The sequence below is a fragment of the Pleurodeles waltl genome, chromosome 2_2 (assembly GCF_031143425.1).
Source record: "Pleurodeles waltl isolate 20211129_DDA chromosome 2_2, aPleWal1.hap1.20221129, whole genome shotgun sequence".
NCBI lineage: Eukaryota > Metazoa > Chordata > Amphibia > Caudata > Salamandridae > Pleurodeles > Pleurodeles waltl.
The window spans coordinates 897,058,786-897,077,812 of record NC_090439.1 but is presented as its reverse complement, the minus strand read 5'-3'; the positions used below and the strand labels follow the sequence as shown (position 1 = coordinate 897,077,812).

At 42.9% G+C, this 19,027-nt stretch overlaps 1 protein-coding gene across 1 annotated transcript in view; it reads right to left on the bottom strand.

Moving 5' to 3' along the window:
• RIMS2 (regulating synaptic membrane exocytosis 2) overlaps window positions 1–19,027 on the bottom strand; it is a 1,513,920-nt gene that overhangs the window by 300,441 nt on the left and 1,194,452 nt on the right. Inside the window, exon 27 of the mRNA XM_069220600.1 lies at window positions 14,929–14,979. Within this exon, the coding sequence (XP_069076701.1) occupies window positions 14,929–14,979 (51 nt within the window). The remainder of the gene's footprint in view (window positions 1–14,928; window positions 14,980–19,027) is intronic.

The following is a 19,027-nucleotide window of genomic DNA, read 5'->3' as shown; positions in this document are numbered from 1 at the left end:
TCCAGTGGAAGAGATAGGCCTTACAGTAGGGAAAAACGAATTTAGAAGTTTTTCACTACTAGTGCATATAAAACCTAAAAACATGTCCTACTTTTTAAACAGAATGCACCGTGCCCTATGAGCTTTTTAGAGCATACCTTAGGCTTGATATATATGTATTAAAAAGGATGATTTAGGCCTGGCAATAGGTTTATTTTGCCAGGTCCAATTGGCAGTTCTAAAACTGCATACAGGCTATAGTAGCAGGGCTGAGATATGTTTTAAAGTGCTAATTACGTGTGTGACACAATGAGTTTAAGTTAATTTACAGGCCCTGGATACAGGCAGTACCATATACTAGGGACCTGCAAGTAAATTAAATGTGACAATTTGGGGTAAGACAGTTGCATCGTGTTTTAGAGAGAGAGAGAGAGAGACAGATTAAGCACTTTAGCACTGGTTAACAGTGGTAAAGTGCACAGGGTCCTAATGTCAATAAAAACGAAATTCAGAAAACAGGAGGGAAAAAGTTTGGAGATGAACCTGCAGAAAGGGTCAAATCCAACATGACTACCCTCCAGCCAAAAACTAGAGTAGACTAATCAAGACCCTGATGGACTTCCCTGCTTAAGCGATATAACATGGACAACGGACCTGTTCTGCACTAGGTGTTGCTGCAGTTCTGCAAATGTACTACTGAACATGTGCTCTGTGGCAACCAGATTGGACAGCCCCTTGTCATCACTCACATCACTGCCCTTTACTCACCTATCCAGTGCCTTGCAGTAGTGATCCATAAAATCCACCCAGGGCCGATGGGGCAGCATCTGGTGGGGTCTCAAAATTTCTGTTTATACTTTTCAAGGGTGAGACCATACTTGCTGACAAAGGCGTCCATCATGAAAGGGATGCATTATTGGGCCTTATGGCCAGTAATGTATCCCTTCTTTCAGTGGCAATGTGCCTCCAGAAACTGTCACCACTATACTTCTCAGGGCCCCTGAGTATCTCCAGGGCAACTTCATAAGCCTGAAACCACTTCATCTCACACAATAAAGTTAGACACAGGTCCTTGGGTATGTGGACACTCCTGTCTCCAAAGGGCACTGAGGTAATGATGCCACTGTTGCTCCTGGAATCTATGGAATCTGAGATCAGCTTGACTTTTAGGTCCAGCTCCTGTTGACCTAATCTCCTGAACCAGCAGATTTTTCCTCTCCTCCAGGGCCATTTTCTTTTCCAGGGCCCAGGAGGGAAGCAGCTCCCTCCTTGGCACACTCTAATTTTGGCCAGCTGCAGCTTAAGCTCTGACTCAGCCTTTGTGTCCTCTAGTTCCTCAGGCGATAGGTTGCAAGAAGGAACAATGCTCTCTGCCCTGGTAGAGGTCTCCACTCCTGTAAGCAAGTTGTCCTCTTCCTCCATGGGGTGCTGCAGCTCAAGGCCTGTGGAAAGGCACTCTTCTCCTTCCCCGTCCTCTAAGTCCACCTCCAGCTCCTCAGAACCATTCTCTTCCTATTACTCTGGGGTGGCCTGCATCTTTCTGACTTCCCCAAAAGGGCTACCTGGAGCTTTACCCTTTGTGACCTTCTCTCTCACATTCAACTCCCTTGCCTTACAAAGCCTCTACAGCTCCGTCTTGTTGAGGTTATTAAAATTGATCAGCACTATCTCAATTGTAGCAAAAATGATGTGAGGCAAACTTGAATTTGGAAAAAATAGCCAAACCAAAAACTAAGAATAATTTAGGAAAAAAAATTGGATTTTGATGTCGGATTATGTTTAGCTGTGAGAGGCACAGCACCAACACAAGCACAAGCACAATCCCATCACTGAGCACCAATGTACCTACCAGAAGGTTAAGCACCAGAGGGTGCAGCACAGGCTAATTTTGCGACTTTTGTGGTTCATGCCGACAAGGAATTTGGCTGCTACATAAGTGGGGCCTTCACCTCCTCAACCAATCACGCGATTTCTTACTTGGGTGGAAAACAATGACTGCAATGTTGTCACAAGCAATTGCCAATGACCGAGATAAAGTCAAGCATTCCTTTCATCACTTTTTGTTTGTTGCATTCCGATGGAAGGACATATGATCACCATGCAGGCTTCCTGCCACATTATGGATGCAAATACACAGTGCCTCGGAGTGGAAAGCAACTGCAGCAGAATTTTAAAGGTGCCAATGAAAGATCCACTTGGTGTTGTAAGCAGCGAATGAGCCTCAAGAATACTCTAACTTCCTCATTACATAATTGTGATTGAACTCTGAATGGGAAAGTGCCAACACCAATGGATTACATAAAAGTAGAAAATTATCAAGTGCCGGCAAGAACTGAAACCTTAAATATAAACCAACATTAGTGAAGGAGTGAGTGACTTATTACTGAAACAAGCTCACATAACCACAGCCTATGACAGAAACAATAGCAGTTAAATTTTACATCGGTTGAAAACAGTATTTTCAGTTAATAAATAGCAGTTCTGTATAATCCAACCCAGATTTATTGTCATACATGTTCCAACTGATGTGAAATACATTTTTCAATTAAAGGAGTGTACATTGATAGTGAATTTAAATATGTATAATATTTTCTGAACAATGTATTTTTTCAAATAACATTAGTCAGGCATGTGTTACAGACTGTCAAGCCTATTTGTTCCATTAAGGCCATTTTCAAATAAAGGAGGCTTGAGGTGAAATTCAAAATGGCACTTATAATTAGAGATGAGCAGGTAAAAAAGTACATCTTGTTGCTGGAACAATATTTGTGTGGGGTGAGACAGAGTGAATCTGACATTTATCCACTTACAAAGCAGCTTTCCAAGGAAGGAAAGATAGTCACAGATTGTTAAAGACTAAAATACACCTTTCCATCGCAGAGATAACAACATTAATTTGTGAATGCTGATGAGGCTTTTCAAGAGCAAGTAGCAGGTGACTGTATAATATGTAGAACTGCTGCTATATTACATTCTTTCTTATCACCAAAAGAGTAGGTTTCATTCCCCTAAATAAAATAGCTATTGGATACTACAATTTGGTAAGTTGTGTTATCCTATGGGTAAAATAGGCAAAGAAACAGACCAGAGCTAAGCGCCATATGCCCATGGGAAAATGTTCCCATTGCAACCCAATGCTACGGAAATCGTCTTCCCAGACTTTTCCATATTATTAAGGCAGAGTGTTTTACGTAACACTCATTCAAAGCTTGCTACTTTGTTTCATTCTGTAGCTTTTACTCACTAATAACTTAAAAGCTTTGTTGCTCTTCTAAATGGCACCTCCTCTTTTCTAATGTCTGAAGAGACAATGCCCCTCATTATGATTTCGGCAGAAAGAAAAGGACGTCCACCAAAGTTCCATAGTTGGGTTACCGCCAGTGCCTGGATCAGCACGAAACAACCCACAACATTCACGCCGGCTCATAATAGAGCCGGCTGCAATGTTAGGGTGCATAGGGTGCACCAGTACCCATCGCAGATTTCACTCTCTGCAAAGCAGAGAGTGAAAAGGGCAAAAAGGCTGGCCATGGGTCCCCTCGCACCCTGTCTCTGCCAGCCTTTATATGGCGGTGCTACCACCATGTAAAACCTGGCGGAGAAGGGACTCATAATCCCCAGGGGCACACTGTTTGCAGTCTGCCCTAGCGGATTAGGGCTGCCAGCTCCTCCAGTCGTAATGTGGCTGTCGGAACGCCACATTGGCGGCGGTCAGACTGCCACTGTGGCCCTCGCAATCTTAAAACCGCCAGGGTTGTAATGAGGGGCAATGTGTTGTATAAGCACAACTTGTATGTGCCGCTAGCACAGGTCATGAGCCTAACTTCTTTTTTGCGGATGCACTTCATTCCCCTTCATCAAAAGTTTTTCAGACATACCAAATTAGTTTATTCAGAACCCAATTATTACTCCGCCCTTTCTTTGACAGTCGTCTTTTGTCGTATATTTGGGTCATGCATTTTTATGACAGTGCAAGAAAATGAGAATCTGTGGGCTGGCCTGAACTATCGTCTGTACTATTTTGAGGTCTTGCATTTGAGACAGCCACAGCTGTCTCAGCACACTATATTTTTTACATAAGAATCACACATACTATATATACATAAAGGGACTTTTTGTCAATAGTCTTCACCTATTGGTCTGTTAAACTGCTATTCACATTTTCATTCCGCCCCCTACAGCATATGGCATGGGACAAACTGTCATCCTACTTTAGCCATTTGCTCCCTTTGCTTTGAGTGACTGCACAAAGTCTGTGCACATTGTTCACATTCGCTTATAAAATAGTTCCTTTCTCTTCAGTGACAAACGTGTTTCAATGCGTGTTTTCTTTTACTCATTTTGTATACTGACTGAACACAAACAGTACTATATTGTTTCTGTCTGTAATGTTAGTGCTTGGTTAGGGAGTGATGTATTGTACCCTCCTTCACAAATAATAAAATGCTTGACATTTGCAAGCATATGGCAGCAATATTCAGGTGGCTGCAGGTTTTCTTTTACTTTCTCTTTATTTTTGTAGCATATGCTTGCAATAAACAACCATCACACCAGCTTGCCAAGGCCAGACCTACTGCAATTGCCAAAGTCTGTCACCCATTGGAGCTGAATTTCAGAAAGCGTACAGTTCTATATCCCCATTTCCCAGTATAGATTGTAAACCTCCAGTATGCAAGAGGGCACATGTGGTCTGGAAGATGTGTCTGTACTCTTCCTTGATGTCAGCTGACAGACTGAACCGAAGAGGAAAGGCAAGGGCCAGATTAAAAAAAACATTCTAAAGCATGGCAGAAACTGCAGGCATACAGTTTCTTCTAAACTAATGGTCCTCCCTTTTGGAGTAAAAACCCATGTTTAGGATACCAGTGTAGGCAAATGCCTTTTTGAAACATTGGATCTTACCAACATTACTACCTTCATCTTAAAAAGCTACAACTTAGTTCACTTCATTAAAGTCTCCTATGTGCAGTGTTTTTTCCTAATTTGGCAGCAAAACCAAGTTATAAAATTGTTGGACTTTTCATCCTTGGTGTGGTCTTCCTTAACGTTTTGCCTCTGTTCCCCAGGTTGTTGATGTGTGCTGGACTCTGATTTTGCTGTTTTTGTTACTCTGGGCACTTTACCACTGCTAACCAGTGCTCAAGCTCAAGTGCTCCTTTACAAAATGTGTATTTAATTGTTTATCCATGATTGGCATATTTGATTTATTAGTAAGCCCCTAGTATAGTGCATTAGAGGTGCCCAGGGCCTGTAAATCAAATGCTAACTGTATATTTGACTTGGCAAGTGTACCCACTTGCCAGGCCTAAACCTTCCCTTTTCTTACACGTAAGGCACCCCTAAGGTAGGCCCTAGGAACCCCCAAGGGCAGGGTGCAGTGTATGGTTAAGGTAGGACATATAGTAATATGTTTTATATGTCCTAACAGTGAAATATTGCTAAATTTGTTTTTCACTGTTGCAAGGCCTGTACCTCTCATAGGTTAACATGGGGCTACCTTTAAAGCTGATTAAATTGTAGATTCCCTTTGGGAGCGGATGAGCATGTGGAGTTTGGGGTCTCTGAGCTCACAATTTAAAAATACACCTTTTAGTAAAGTTGATTTTGAGATTGTGTGTTTGAAAATGCCACTTTTAGAAAGTGAGCATTTTCTTGCTTACACCATTTCTGTGACTCTGCCTGTTTGTGGATTCCCTGTCTGAGTCAGTTTGACATTTGGGCTGGTTGCACCTCACACTAGACAGTGACACAAAGGGAGCTGGGGTGTAGTCTGCATTTCCGGATGAGCCATCTGTGCTAGGGAGGAGGAGAGAAGTGATCACTCACACCTGAAAGGACTGTGCGTGTCCTCACACAATGCAGTCTCAGACCCCCTGGTGTGCGTCTGGGGCCTGGCCTGGCCAAGGAAGGATCTTGAGAACACTTGAGACTTTGCTTTGAAATTTGCCAACTTCAAAGGCAGAACTGGGTATAAGAAGAAGACCCAAAACCCCAGACTTTTAGAATCTTTCTGGAATCAAGAGGAACCTCTGCCCAGGAGAAGAGCTGAAGGAGGAGTACTGTCCCTTTGCTGTGTTGCTTTTCTGGACTGGCCTGCAGTTGCTCCTTCTGCCTGAAAAGAGTGCAAAGGCTGAACTTTGCTGTGTGTCCTGCTTGAGAAAGTTCTACAAGGGCTTGGAGTAGAGCTTGCCTCCTGTTGGAAGTCTCAGGGACACCAAAGACTTTAGTTTCCTTGACCTGCAGCACTGGGAACTGTGTGTTTTGTCCTGTGGACACCGCACGTCACACCGCCTGCTTCACACCTTAGCCCTGGTCTCACCGACGCCGCTGGACACCGTTACTGAGCCGCTGCCTGCACCGTGACCTGTAGGCACCACACGTCGCATTGTCCCACTGCGCACCGCAGCCCCGATGCCATCCACGCCGGCGCACCTGACTTCATCAGCCTGGAGTTGGATCTGCAATGCATGTGACCTCAAGGGCCCGAAGACTCCTGCACCAACTCCGGAACCGACACCGCAACGTCAGTGACGCCGCTCTCCAGAGCTCACCGCAAGGATCACGACGCCCTGCGAATCCAAGGTACTGTTTGCGGGTCTTCCCGACACCGTAGATGGCCCGCAACACCGCGGCCGGCCTAAATTGTTGGTTTTGTTTATCACAACGCCGTGATAGCCCCAGGTGGAGCTATCGACTTGAAGGAACTGTAGTTTTTAGTAAATCTTGCAGAATTCATATTTTTCTTACTGTATGTTGGATTTTTATCGTATTTGGTCTTGTTTTATATAGATAAATATTGGCTATTTTTCTAAAACTGGTGTGGTGTCTTTTTGTAGTATTTTCACTTATTACTGTGTGTTATGAGCAAATGCTTTAAACATTGCTTCTGAGATAAGCCTAACTGCTTGTGCCAAGCTACCAAGGGGGTGAGAGAGGGGTTATCAGAGCGGGTATCTCCCTTGTTCTGACTAGAGTGAGGGCCCCTACTTGGACAGAGTGCAAACCGACAGCCAACAAGAGACCCCATTTCTAACAAGGGGTGAGAATCCAAAACTGTTGAGGTGGTCCATTTCCCTACAGGGGATGGACTTTGCAGTGGAACACCGCCCTGGTACAGAGCACACCAATGCTGATGGTCTGTCCAGGTTCTTCCGCCTTAGTGATGAGAACTCCCATGAGGTTGGGTAGTTGCTCATCACTTTCAGCTGGGGGTGACACGTGTTAGACTTTTCATTCTTGGTGTGATCTCCCTCAACTTTTTATCTCTGTTTCCCAGATTGTTTATGTGTGCTGGACTCTGATTTTGCTGTTTTTGTTACTCTGGGCACTTTACCACTGCTAACCAGTGCTAAGGTGCAAGTGCTCCTTTACAAAATGTCTATGTAATTGGTTTATCCATGATTGGCATATTTGATTAATTTGTAAGCCCCTAGTACAGTGCACTAGAGGTGCCCAGGGCCTGTAAATCAAATGCTACTAGTGGGCCTGCAGCACTGGTTGTACTACCCACATAAGTAGCTCTGTAATCATGTCTCAGACCTGCCACTGCAGGGTCTGAGTGTGCAGTTTTAACTGTAAATTCGACTTGGCAAGTGTTCCCACTTGCCAGGCCTAAACTTCCATTTTCTTACATGCAAGGCAGCCATAAGATAGGCCCTTTGTAGCCCCAAGGGCAGGGTGCAGTGTATGGTTAAGGTAGGACATTTAGTAATGTGTTTTATATGTCCTAACAGTGAAATATTGCTAAATTTGTTTTTCACAGTTGCAAGGCCTGTCCCTCTCATAGGTTAACATGGGGGCTACCTTTAAAATTAATTAAAGTGTAGATTCCCTTTGGGAGTGGATGGACATGTGGAGTTTGGGGTCTCTGAGCTCACAATTTAAAAATACATCTTTTAGTAAAGTTGATTTTGAGATTGTGCGTTTGAAAATGCCACTTTTAGAAAGTGAGCATTTTCTTGCCTATACCATTTCTGTGACTCTGCCTGTTTGTAGATTCCCTGTCTGGGTCAGTTTGACAGTTGGGCTGGTTGCATCTCACACTAGACAGTGACACAAAGGGAGCTGGGGTGTAGTCTGCATTTCCTGATGAGCCATCTGTGCTAGAAGGGAGGGGAGGAGTGGTCACTCACACCTGAAAGGGCTGTGCCTGCCCTCACACAATGCAGTCTCCAACCCCCTGGTGAGTGTCTGGGCCTGGGCAAGGCAGGATTTCACATTCAAGAGAGACGTTGCTTTGAAGTAGGCCTACTTCAAAGGAGAAATTAGGTATAAGAAGGGCACCCAAAACCACAGACTTTAGAACACTTCTGGAAACCAAGGGGAACCTCTGCCTGGAGAAGATCTGAAGAGCTGAGCATGAAGAGCTGCCCTGCCTGTGACTGTGCTTTGTGGAGCTATCCTGCAGTTGCTGCTTCTGCCAGAGTAAGAGGGCAAAGACTGTACTTTGTGTGCCTTCCATCTCGTGAAGCTCTCCAAGGGCTTGATTTAGAGTTTGCCTCCTGTTGTTTGAAGTCACAGGGACAGCAAAGGCTTCTCTCTGCCAGCACCTAGAGTCTCTGGAGAGAGTCCTACTCTGCCAAGTGGCGCCCATCCAGTTTCTGGGACCCTGAAAGGAGAGGCTGGCAACCTAAGAGGAAGAAATCCACGCACAGAACGCCGTGTGGGGAAAAGATTGGCGCAACTTCGATCTGCGGCTGAAAAATCAATGCGCTGCCAGCTTCGTGGCTGAAGATCGACGCTCGCCTGCCATGCGAACGAAGAATCGACGCACGGAGCTGGAGAAACGATGCGCAGCATTGCTGACGGAGGCTGGGGAGATCGCAACCCGCGCTGGGTGGTTTTCGGATCATTGTGCGGCTGGATTTCCAACGCAAGTACCTCTGGGTGTGTAAAACCAACGCAAGGCCTGCCCGGAGCCGAGAGTGCTGACCGGATCGACGCGTCACTCTCCTGCAGAGAGAAGAAACGACACACCCGACCAGACGAAAAGAGAAATGACACAGGGTCTCGTGAGTGAGTGAAATCGACGCACCGCAAGCCCTTTTTGACGCACATTCGCCCGTGCGGGGTTATTTTTGACGCACCCAAGGTACATTTTCACGCTAACTGTGTTAGAGTGTGTTTAAAACTACATGAGGAATCTTTTTGCTTTTTAATTGATAACTTGACTTGTGTATTGTGGATTTTTGCCATTTTGGTCTTGTTTTGTTTAGATAAATATTTGCTATTTTTCTAAACCTGTGTGGTGTCATTTTGTAGTGTTTTCATTAATTTACTGTGTGTGTTGGTACAAATACTTTACACCTAGCACTCTGAAGTTAAGCCTACTGCTTGTGCCAAGCTACCAAGGGGGTAGCAGGGGTTAGCTGAGGGTGATTCTCTTTTACCCTGACTAGAGTGAGGGTCCTTGCTTGGACAGGGGGTAACCTGACTGCCAACCAAAGACCCAATTTCTAACTAAATACTTACTGAAAGTCGAGGGTAGATAAGGACAACCAAGCTGCATACACTTTAAAGAGGGGAGAGAAATCCTCTTGTAGACAGGTGCAGTGAGTGACTGCACCTTCCTGTAGTGGAGTGTTTGTCAGGGTCCATGGGACCCCTGCACCTCTCCTGAGGGCAGCCAGGGGGCTCACTAACAGCGATCCAGCTTGCTGTGGAGCACTTTTAGTGCACCTTCTAAGGGCCTGTTTGCCTCTAGACCTGCAACGGTAACACAGAGCTGAAAAAGAAACAAAGTGACTCTATCACTTGCATGGAGACCCGCCCATGTGCAAATGAGGGAACACACTCTGAAGATAGAGCCTGCGCTATCAGAATTTCAGAAGGGATTGCACAAGCATCTACAGGCCCTTCTGTGATACCAAAATGCCATGGGGTGCACAAAATGGGCAGACACACCAGCTGCACCGCCGGGGCACTTCCATGGTATGGTGCCCAGACAATTGGCTACCTAGCACCATATTTGCTACCTCCCTGTGTTTTATAGACTTATTGAAATGAACCTTATTTTCTCCACTCACTTTGGCATATCAACCCATTCTCAAATACCTTACCACGGACAACCAGAGATCTTATCTATGCAATTACCCTTGGGGATGCATCAGGAATTGCAGGAATGATCCTTATAAAACCTAAGGTTTTACCACCTGCTACTCAGTACAGATTTTGCCTCATTTGCACTGCCCATCCTCCATCAGGCTTGAAATCCATTTAGCAACCGGAAGCCTGTCCGAAATCAGTATGAATTTCAAGCACTTCTCTTTTAAGCAGCTCAGGGGTGTCCAAAGCAATACAAGAAGAGTGGATTTATGTCCAGTTTTTAGGATATCCACATAAGGTAAATCCATATATTACCAAATTAATGGAACGTAGTTAGAAAGCTAACCATTAGCATGAAAATCTGGAGTGGATTCTGCCGTCCCGTCCTAGACCTAAACTGGATAGCACTGGAACCTTTCTCATGTCTGTGAGATGTTGAACTACACTTTCTGCTATGATGGGTGCCCGTCTTGACTACTGTAATATTGCAATACTTAACAAATACAATGTTTTTAAATGGGTCGAACTTATTCAAAATCAAGCTGCCGGATTATTAAATATGTTTTGGTTCACCTGCAGGAAAATTCCTGTTCTACGGTACGTCACATCTACAACACAAGTTTTGCCATGAAGCACCATTACCACACAGTGTTTACTATACAGGTAAGTACCACACATCCTATTTTAAAGGTACCTTTACAACACAGTATTTTACCATGCACAGAAATTATTTTTATTATGACGCCATTTACTATCTGAGTTAGGATCTATATCCTCCAATATCGTGTTTAGGAAATTATTAAGTTTAGAGTTTAGTGTATAGGGTTCTCTTTTACAAATATTAAGGAGTACCCTCTCTGCCTCTTCAGTCCACCTACCCGATCTAATGTCATGCGCTCGTTGACTCTGTCGTTGGAAAGCTCATTCCGACAGCCTGACTGAGTGCTGGAAGTCAGAGTAAGAGCACATTCCCAGTGCTTGTCCTATTTAGGGCTGACGGTCTACAGAACAATAAAAATAATGATCCTGCGCCGTGGGAAAAAAACTCTTAGGGTGTGGGGGTAATTAGTTATTTGTGTTTATAAAACAAACTCTCACTTTGGGGCAGCAGCCACCTACCAAACTCTTGTTCTCTTAAGAGGAACGCCATGAAGAGGCAGATCTTCTGAAGGTATAAAGATTTACGCTGAGCGGATGATAAATATGGCGGTCTTTGATCCGTCAGGGTGGTGGCGGTAATGTCCTCCGCCACCATGGCAGACACAGTAGATACCGCTGAACTATAAAACCAGGCCCCAGGCATGCTTTTATATAATTGTAATTTATTTTTTCTTCGGTTTCTGTACTTGTAGCTGCAACAGACCCAGAGTTGGTTCAGTGCTTTATAAAACCCATTAAAATAACACTGATATGATGCCTAATTTCCCCACCAAGAGTATTAATCTACACAATGATTTATGTGATTAGTATCAGCACTTTAATATATTAGGCCTATTCTGTAAGAAACTCCCAACAAGACCCTCTTACTACATCTCCTTTTGTACCAAGATATTGAAATCACATAAAATAGGAAAGACAAAAAGGATAATAAACGAAATGTGACACAACAACATGATTACAAGCTACAGTTAGAAAAGCAACAAACGCATGCAACACAAAATACAATTACAAAAGCTCCAGGGCACCCTCAATCCACTAACTACATGAACAACTTGCCTTTTCTCCCATTTACTGGTGGAGTCTGATGTTTCTCCTCATAATCTTTATATCAAAAATAGACAATGGCAGTTAATAATTAAGACTAATGCCAGCACAAAGAAGAACAATGCACAACAAATAGGAAAAGAGCGTAATACAGTATAAATGCATGCACTGAGGGGGGACTAGTATAAAAGGGCAAAGACAATGTAATCCAAACAAAAGCACACAGGCAATAGAATGCATAATTAAAGCCAAATGAAGAAGGAAAAACAAATGTTTCCAACCGTAAAATACAGCTTCCACCCAAATGCAATCCCAATGTGTATTTAAGGATATCGGTTTTTGAGGGCACTGTTTTTGAGAATGGAAATGTAGGTTCAATGAACATTGCTAAAGTGGCATTCCAGCAAAAGAGGCGATTCAGTGCTACACTAGAAAATATATATGCTGCTGTACCCTAGGAAATCCGCTTACACTGTGTCCAAGACAAAAGTAAACTTGTTTCTGGGAACTTAGTAGAACGGCATAGTCGCAAGCACTTGGACAACGAGCAGATGGTTATGTCAAGCGACGAACACGATGGTAAGAGTAAATGACTTAATGATCATGAACAGAAAAGCACACTATAAGAAAAATCGTTTCTGAAAGCACACAAGTTGTAGGTCATAGGAACACAGTGTCTGACTCGGTCACCATGATACGAGAATTCGGTGTGGGTGGTGAATGCGAAAGTCATCGCTCTGTCTGATACAAAGTGGAGGTACGAAATTAAAATGGAGGCTGACTGAGAGTTAAACTTAGTGACAAGAAGCAATGCTTGTGTATCTTGCTACAATCTGGCAAAATATGTTCTAAAATACAACATTCTTTAAACCCAAATGCGAGTTAAGTGAAATTCACAGAGAAAAAAAGATGAAATAAAAAAAAACTGAAAATGAAGATCTGAAAGAGAAAAGTATTTTTACTGTAGAACTCTCTAGATCAAGATGGAAAGGCAGACAGGAACATATGTAATGCCTCATCAAGAAAGTTTTGCAAACCAGACTGTATCCCGCAGCACACATCTAATCTGCCCCCTACTGTGAGTCTAGCAGTATCTATAATAACTGGCTTTAACATGCTCCCTACAACCCCTAGTGAAACTGATCGCAATCACATTTACCATGTATTGTCTTAATTTTAGAACCAGAAACAACAGGGCAGCAAGATCAGACAGAGGCATCACATCTACGAATGTCAGCAGAGACCGCAGGTTTGAAACAAAATTCATAATTTATTAAATATGATTAATAGGGAATACGAATCTAAATTAATGATCAGTAATAATCCCATGACAGTTTAGCAACATAGAGGGGAATACGTGATGGATGCATATCTACTGCTCTACATGTGTGATTCTCTTAAGGGTACTGCAGATTTATAATTCTAGGGACTCGACTGTGGGAAGTTCAGAGATGGAAAACCAGTAAACACCAGATGGTGCAAGGAGTTCACAAAGAGGCGTTAGTGATTCTTGAAGTCACTGCCCGGTCATCATAAAATATCATAAAGAAACTCCAAACATTCACCTTATTGTAATCGAACAAGTAAATAATATCTCCCGTGCCTTAGACTAAGAGTGGAACAACATTTGATGCCCTCGAGTTTCATTGCTAAGAGATGTTGGACACTGGAACACCAAAGTCCACACCGCAGAGGGCGTAAGCTACTTGTTTCAAATTAGATCAAGGCTCTCACCCACAATATTATTATTAGAAGGGCACGTCTCAGATTTAGAGAAAATACAAGTGCAAACCTAGACAACAGGCAAGGACATTGATCAAAGTGTTTCTCAGCTACTTAGCAGAAAAAACAATATGTCTTCAAGAACAAAGGATTTGTAAGATCAATTCATACAGTTAAAAAAAAAACCTCAAACGCATGGTATTCATGATGTATGTAATCCTGTTCAAGTGATGTTGACAGAAAGCTACTGGTATAACTAATGCGAGAATATTATGCATTAAAGAACAGAAATGTTTCCAAGGCGTTTGAAGTAGCAGAAAACTCAAAACTGACTTGTGCTACTACTGATATGAAAACATGCCATAGAGGATTTGGGTTAGAAGGCTCACACACACACAAACGTGCTGGTGTTGAATAAGATTTTTGGGGCCTCCTAAGACTGAGCGAGTAGTACTCAATCAAGGCACCTTCAGATATAGGATGCAATGACAATACTAAATACAGAAATCTTCAATTATCATTCATTTGGATGTAATCATATTATTTGCTACGTGGATAGCAATGTATGTCTTACATAGCCATAACACTTGCTAAAAAAACACAGCTGCTCTAATCACGATAGGCCAGAAAAGGATTAGTTCTTTAGATAACACTATAATCAGGTTGTATAATGAACCATCTGCCGACCTTTAATGGTAGATGTTATAAGTTGTTAATGATACATTAACAGTTAGAAGGGATTGCTGTCAGTTTATCAAAATAAAATGTAAATTAAACATAATCAGGACATTATTTAAGAAAAAATCACAATACGTTAATAACACATATAGATCATGGTTACTCACTGACTGTCCTCAAGGGTTGAATGATTTCACAATGCATTTTCTTTAACAAAATTTACATGCAATGGATCAGTATTTAGGGTCATTCGATGGCCCGTTGGTACCACTGAGAATCCAACCTACACAGTCAGTAAAATAATCATCACCTTCCTCTCGGTTTGAGCTGCTGGAAGGTCAAGAACTATCAAAGCATGAGCATAATATGGCAGAATCTTGCCTTGAGATACCATCTAATTACATAGGGTGACCACAGGCACTCTGCAGAAGGCCTTAAAGTGGGATGATCACTTGAGCACTTTTTTGAAACTCTTTATTGAAGATTCTTAATAATAAGCTTACAAAGCCATAGACTTTTAAACAAAGGTAAAGAAGGTTATAGAGGATTAGGCATTTGTAGTGCATTGGCATATGACAACTGTAAAAAGATTCTTAGATATGTCACAAATGCAGTTTTTCTTTAAACTATGTATACCACCCATGAAATTTGCCATGGTGAAAGCTGTAAGTATACATTTTGATATCTGAAGATAAGTCTAGTATTCCTCAGCTACTGCAGCTGGATATGGTATACTAAGAGATGGATCCTTTTAGAAGAGACAACAGAAAAAGATTACTGTATACATGTGGTGAGACCGACCTGCCTCAATCTCTGACCCATGCTCTTCCACATGATGGTTCTCCTCTTCTTCTGTTAGTGTAGAGGTCAAATGAAAAGAGTGAAACAAAATACGCACATGGTGTTAATGAAATGACAGAATAAATGATAACTCAGACAAATGGTTTCTGTAGATTGGGTTGCATGAAAAACACACAGCACAACATGTAGGTTCACGTTGAGTTTAATTCTCAACAGTATTTCATCACCTGTACTAAAAGGGACATTCAGACATATTTCATGCTTCCGGATTTGATAAAAAACAGTAAACCGTAAAGCAATCACAAATGAGATGATTTATTGAAATCAAACACTGCTACTACTTAGAGGATCTTTATGAATTTGATTTCTGATGTTTTGCTCTACTGGCTCACATAGCTGTTTTCAAGCTGTCCAAATGAATTATTCTTCTAAATGTAGTGTTTTTCAGAAAAAAAACAGGAAATGGTGTGGAGACTTCTACAGCCAGCGGTAATATATGATAGCCATTATGTGGTACAATGTCACGCCACCGAGACTTAATCAGTACTAACAGCACAAACAAACTCAGAAGGGTAGAATTAAAAATGTCATATTTTGCCTAAACAAGATGGCTGTTCATTGTCTGAAAGGTGGTATCTCGCAGAGGCTAGAAATGGAAAAAACCCTCTGTCACTGGATTCTCAGATATGCTCTCAACATGTCAGCATGCGTCAGTAGCACCTAAATGTACCTACTGAACATTATCATGGAATTGCTGGCAAACAGGGTATATACGGTTGGTGCAAATAATGTAACATTTATAATTTAACATTCAACATACATCCCAAAAACAAAGTTCTGTCAGAGAATGCATGCAGCCTCTGAGATTCTAATTTTGTCATGAAGGTAAAAAACCAAGTGCTTCTACCCAATTAAACTCGGTAAAAGTCAAGAACATTAAAAACCTCTAATAAGATTTAACATAGGAAACATGGAAGATTAAAAAATACCTTTTTGAAGAGCGAATTGCCAGCTACCAGGTCTTCGTACGATTAACAGCCAAGCATTAGTGTCATTATGTGGCCAATTTTCAAGAGTATGTGAACATCACAAATGCTTTCTATAAAATGTGATGCAAAAGTAGTGAACGCAACATTTTATCTGACACTGGATAATGTTAAGAAAGTAAAGTGCAAGGCACAGAGAATCAGCCTCACTGCCGGAGGCTGGAGTAACCTGCACCCAGTTTAGCAATATTATGATACTTGATCGCCCAAAGTCACAGGATACAATCACCACTGTGAGTCTTCGGCATACTGATGAAACAGAACTAAAATAAGCCTTAGCTTTTATTACTTTCCAGAAGCTGGAAATAGAACTCTTTTTCCTCCACTTCCACATCCTTCACTACCACTGCTTCGGACTATCGGATTGACTGCATCTCTCACTATATGAAGAAGCAGACACTGTGTGAACAGCAGGTTACTTACCTTCGGTAATGCATTTTCTGTGTGGAACTCTATGTAACCACAGAGTCCTCATCCTGTGAATTTGCTGAGGTGCCAAACTAGATGCAAAGATTTTTTGATAGCAATTTCCTTGCAAGTCCATAAGTAGCATTGTGCAGCTCTGCGTCACATCTGTACTGGGTATGACGTCAGAGCCCCATATCTGCACCACCTCTACACACTAACATCAGTTTCTTCTTGATCTTGGTCCGCACTTTCGGACATGGAGCCCAGAAAAATCAGAATGAGCCAGAGTGCAAACCTCTAGAATGGAATATTATTAATAGACGGTATGATTCTATTACACAGAATGGGAAGAAGGATTGATTGGTGAGGAATCTGTGGTAAGATAGCATCTATACCAGAAAAGGAGTTACAGAAAGTAAGTAATTTGTTTTTCTGATAAACGTCTAACTGCAGATTCCACAACTTGTGAATAGATACAAAAACAATACCTATCCCATTGATGGGTCTATGCAATGGCACAGACCAGGTAATCCTGCTGGACAGATCAGTTAAATGCCCATCCTGCCAGACCTGGTTGTTCAAGAAAAAGTGCCTCGGGAACATGTGAAGGGGCACTTATGTACCAGCCTAATAAATGTCCAAGACTGGCACACCGCATGACAGAATAGTTGGTGGAAACATAAGGATCAGCCATTTCAAGAAATGCGTCACAAGAGGTGATTTGAAAAGTTAAGGCTCATCTGTCAAACATAAAGGCCAAATGGACGAAAGGTAACCATTAACTGTTGCCATAGCAAGGCCCTGCTGGACTAAAGACCGACAAAAAACTATGTCAGACAACTTTGCATTCAAGGGTTGGATGTCACACAGGGAACACATGCAACAAACTTCTCACCTTTGGAGCCATCAACTGTTGCTGCTCAATCTACAAACATGGAGTACAGGTTGCGCAGACTCAGATGCAGAATCTAGCCCTGATGCTGTTATATAAGATACTCCCGAATGGGCAGTATGAAAGGTGGACAGAAGCTCATGGCCAGAACCTGTAGGTATTACTCTCTTCTCACCCAGTCCAAGGCCACAAGGATGACAACGGTCAGGCTTGCTTCAACCTTTTCAGTTCTCTGGGCAGGAAAGGTAGGAGCAGAAACTTATTTAGTAGACCTGAGCCCCAGCTGAGAGGGAGTGGGTTTCAGAGGCAGGACTGCATTAGGAACTCCAACATGCATAAGTCTAGGGAATGTGGGTTCTCGTTGGATGTGAATAGATTGAGCCAGGGTCCCCCCATTGTTGGAAGATCCCAGTGCCACCTCTGAGTGTAACTGCCATTTGTCACCCACTAGGCAATGGCAGCTGAGTTAGTCTGCACTAGCATTTAAAGATCGTGCAAGGTGCTGGGCAATCAAGGAAATGCCCTCAGCGTTTACCCATATACAGAAATGCAGAGCCTCTTGGCACAGTATCCACAACCCCACTTCACCTGGTTTATTGCAATACCACATGACTGTTGTGTCTGCAAGTACTGGTACCCGATATCCCCTTGATGGTTGAAAGGAATGCCTTCAGTCCCAAGAGAATCACTTGCAACTCTAGCAGGTTGATGTGCAGGCAAGCTTCTGCCACAGGCCAGAGGCCTTTGATCACAACCTCTCCCAGGTGGCCTACCCACCCAAACAACGAGGCATCCATCACAACTGTTAGTTTGGGGTGCTTTAGAGACAGGATTCCACCCCGGGTCCAATTGCAGGCAAGCAGCCACCACTTCAGGTCTTTGACAGTCACATTCAACACCTGAATTGACTTTGATAGGTCCTGATGGTGCTGATACCACTGAAACGTCAGATCCCACTACAGAGCACTCATATGCCACCTGGAGTGGCCCACCAGAAGGATGTGAGAGGCCAAAATGCCAAGAAGCCTCAGAGCCACTCTCAATGAGACCCAAGTCAAAGGTAAAAACATCCAGATCAACGCCTGAATATCCTGGACTCGTTAAGGTGAATGGGAGGCTAAAAAAAACACCATGTCTAGGATGGCTCAATGAGGGGGATACATTGTTAAGGAGTCAGGTGTGACTTGGGCATGTTGATGAAAAATTCCCTTGACTTCAACATGGCGGCCGTGGTCTTGCCATGGTCTAGAAGGAGCTTACGACTGCTTCAGGCAAGTGTGCCTTCAGTAGCTAGTCACTGAGGTTTGGGAAGATTAGTATTCTACAGATGGGTTCCAACCACCAACATCTGTGAACACCCTATGTGCATTGGTAAGGCCAAAGGGGAGAACAGTGAACTTTAATTTATCTTGGCCTGCCTGAAACAGCAGGTAACATTTGTGGGACAGAAGTACAGAAATGTGGAAATAGTCATAATGCCACCATCCAATTCGTAGGTCCAGAGCAGACAGAACTTGGGCCAAAGTCAGTATTTTGCAATTGTCCTTCAGGAGGAAAAAGTTAAAAGGGCGCAAACTGAGGATAGTACAGAGGCTTCCTTTTTTAATGCACCAGAAAGCAACAGAAGTAACAACCATTACTGATCTCTGATGTTGGATCCTTTCTATGGCTCCCTTGGCCAAGAGAGCTAGCACTACTCTTCAGAGTTTGGATAAGTGGTCCCCAGGGAGGTTCCTGTGTGGCAGCCATATCT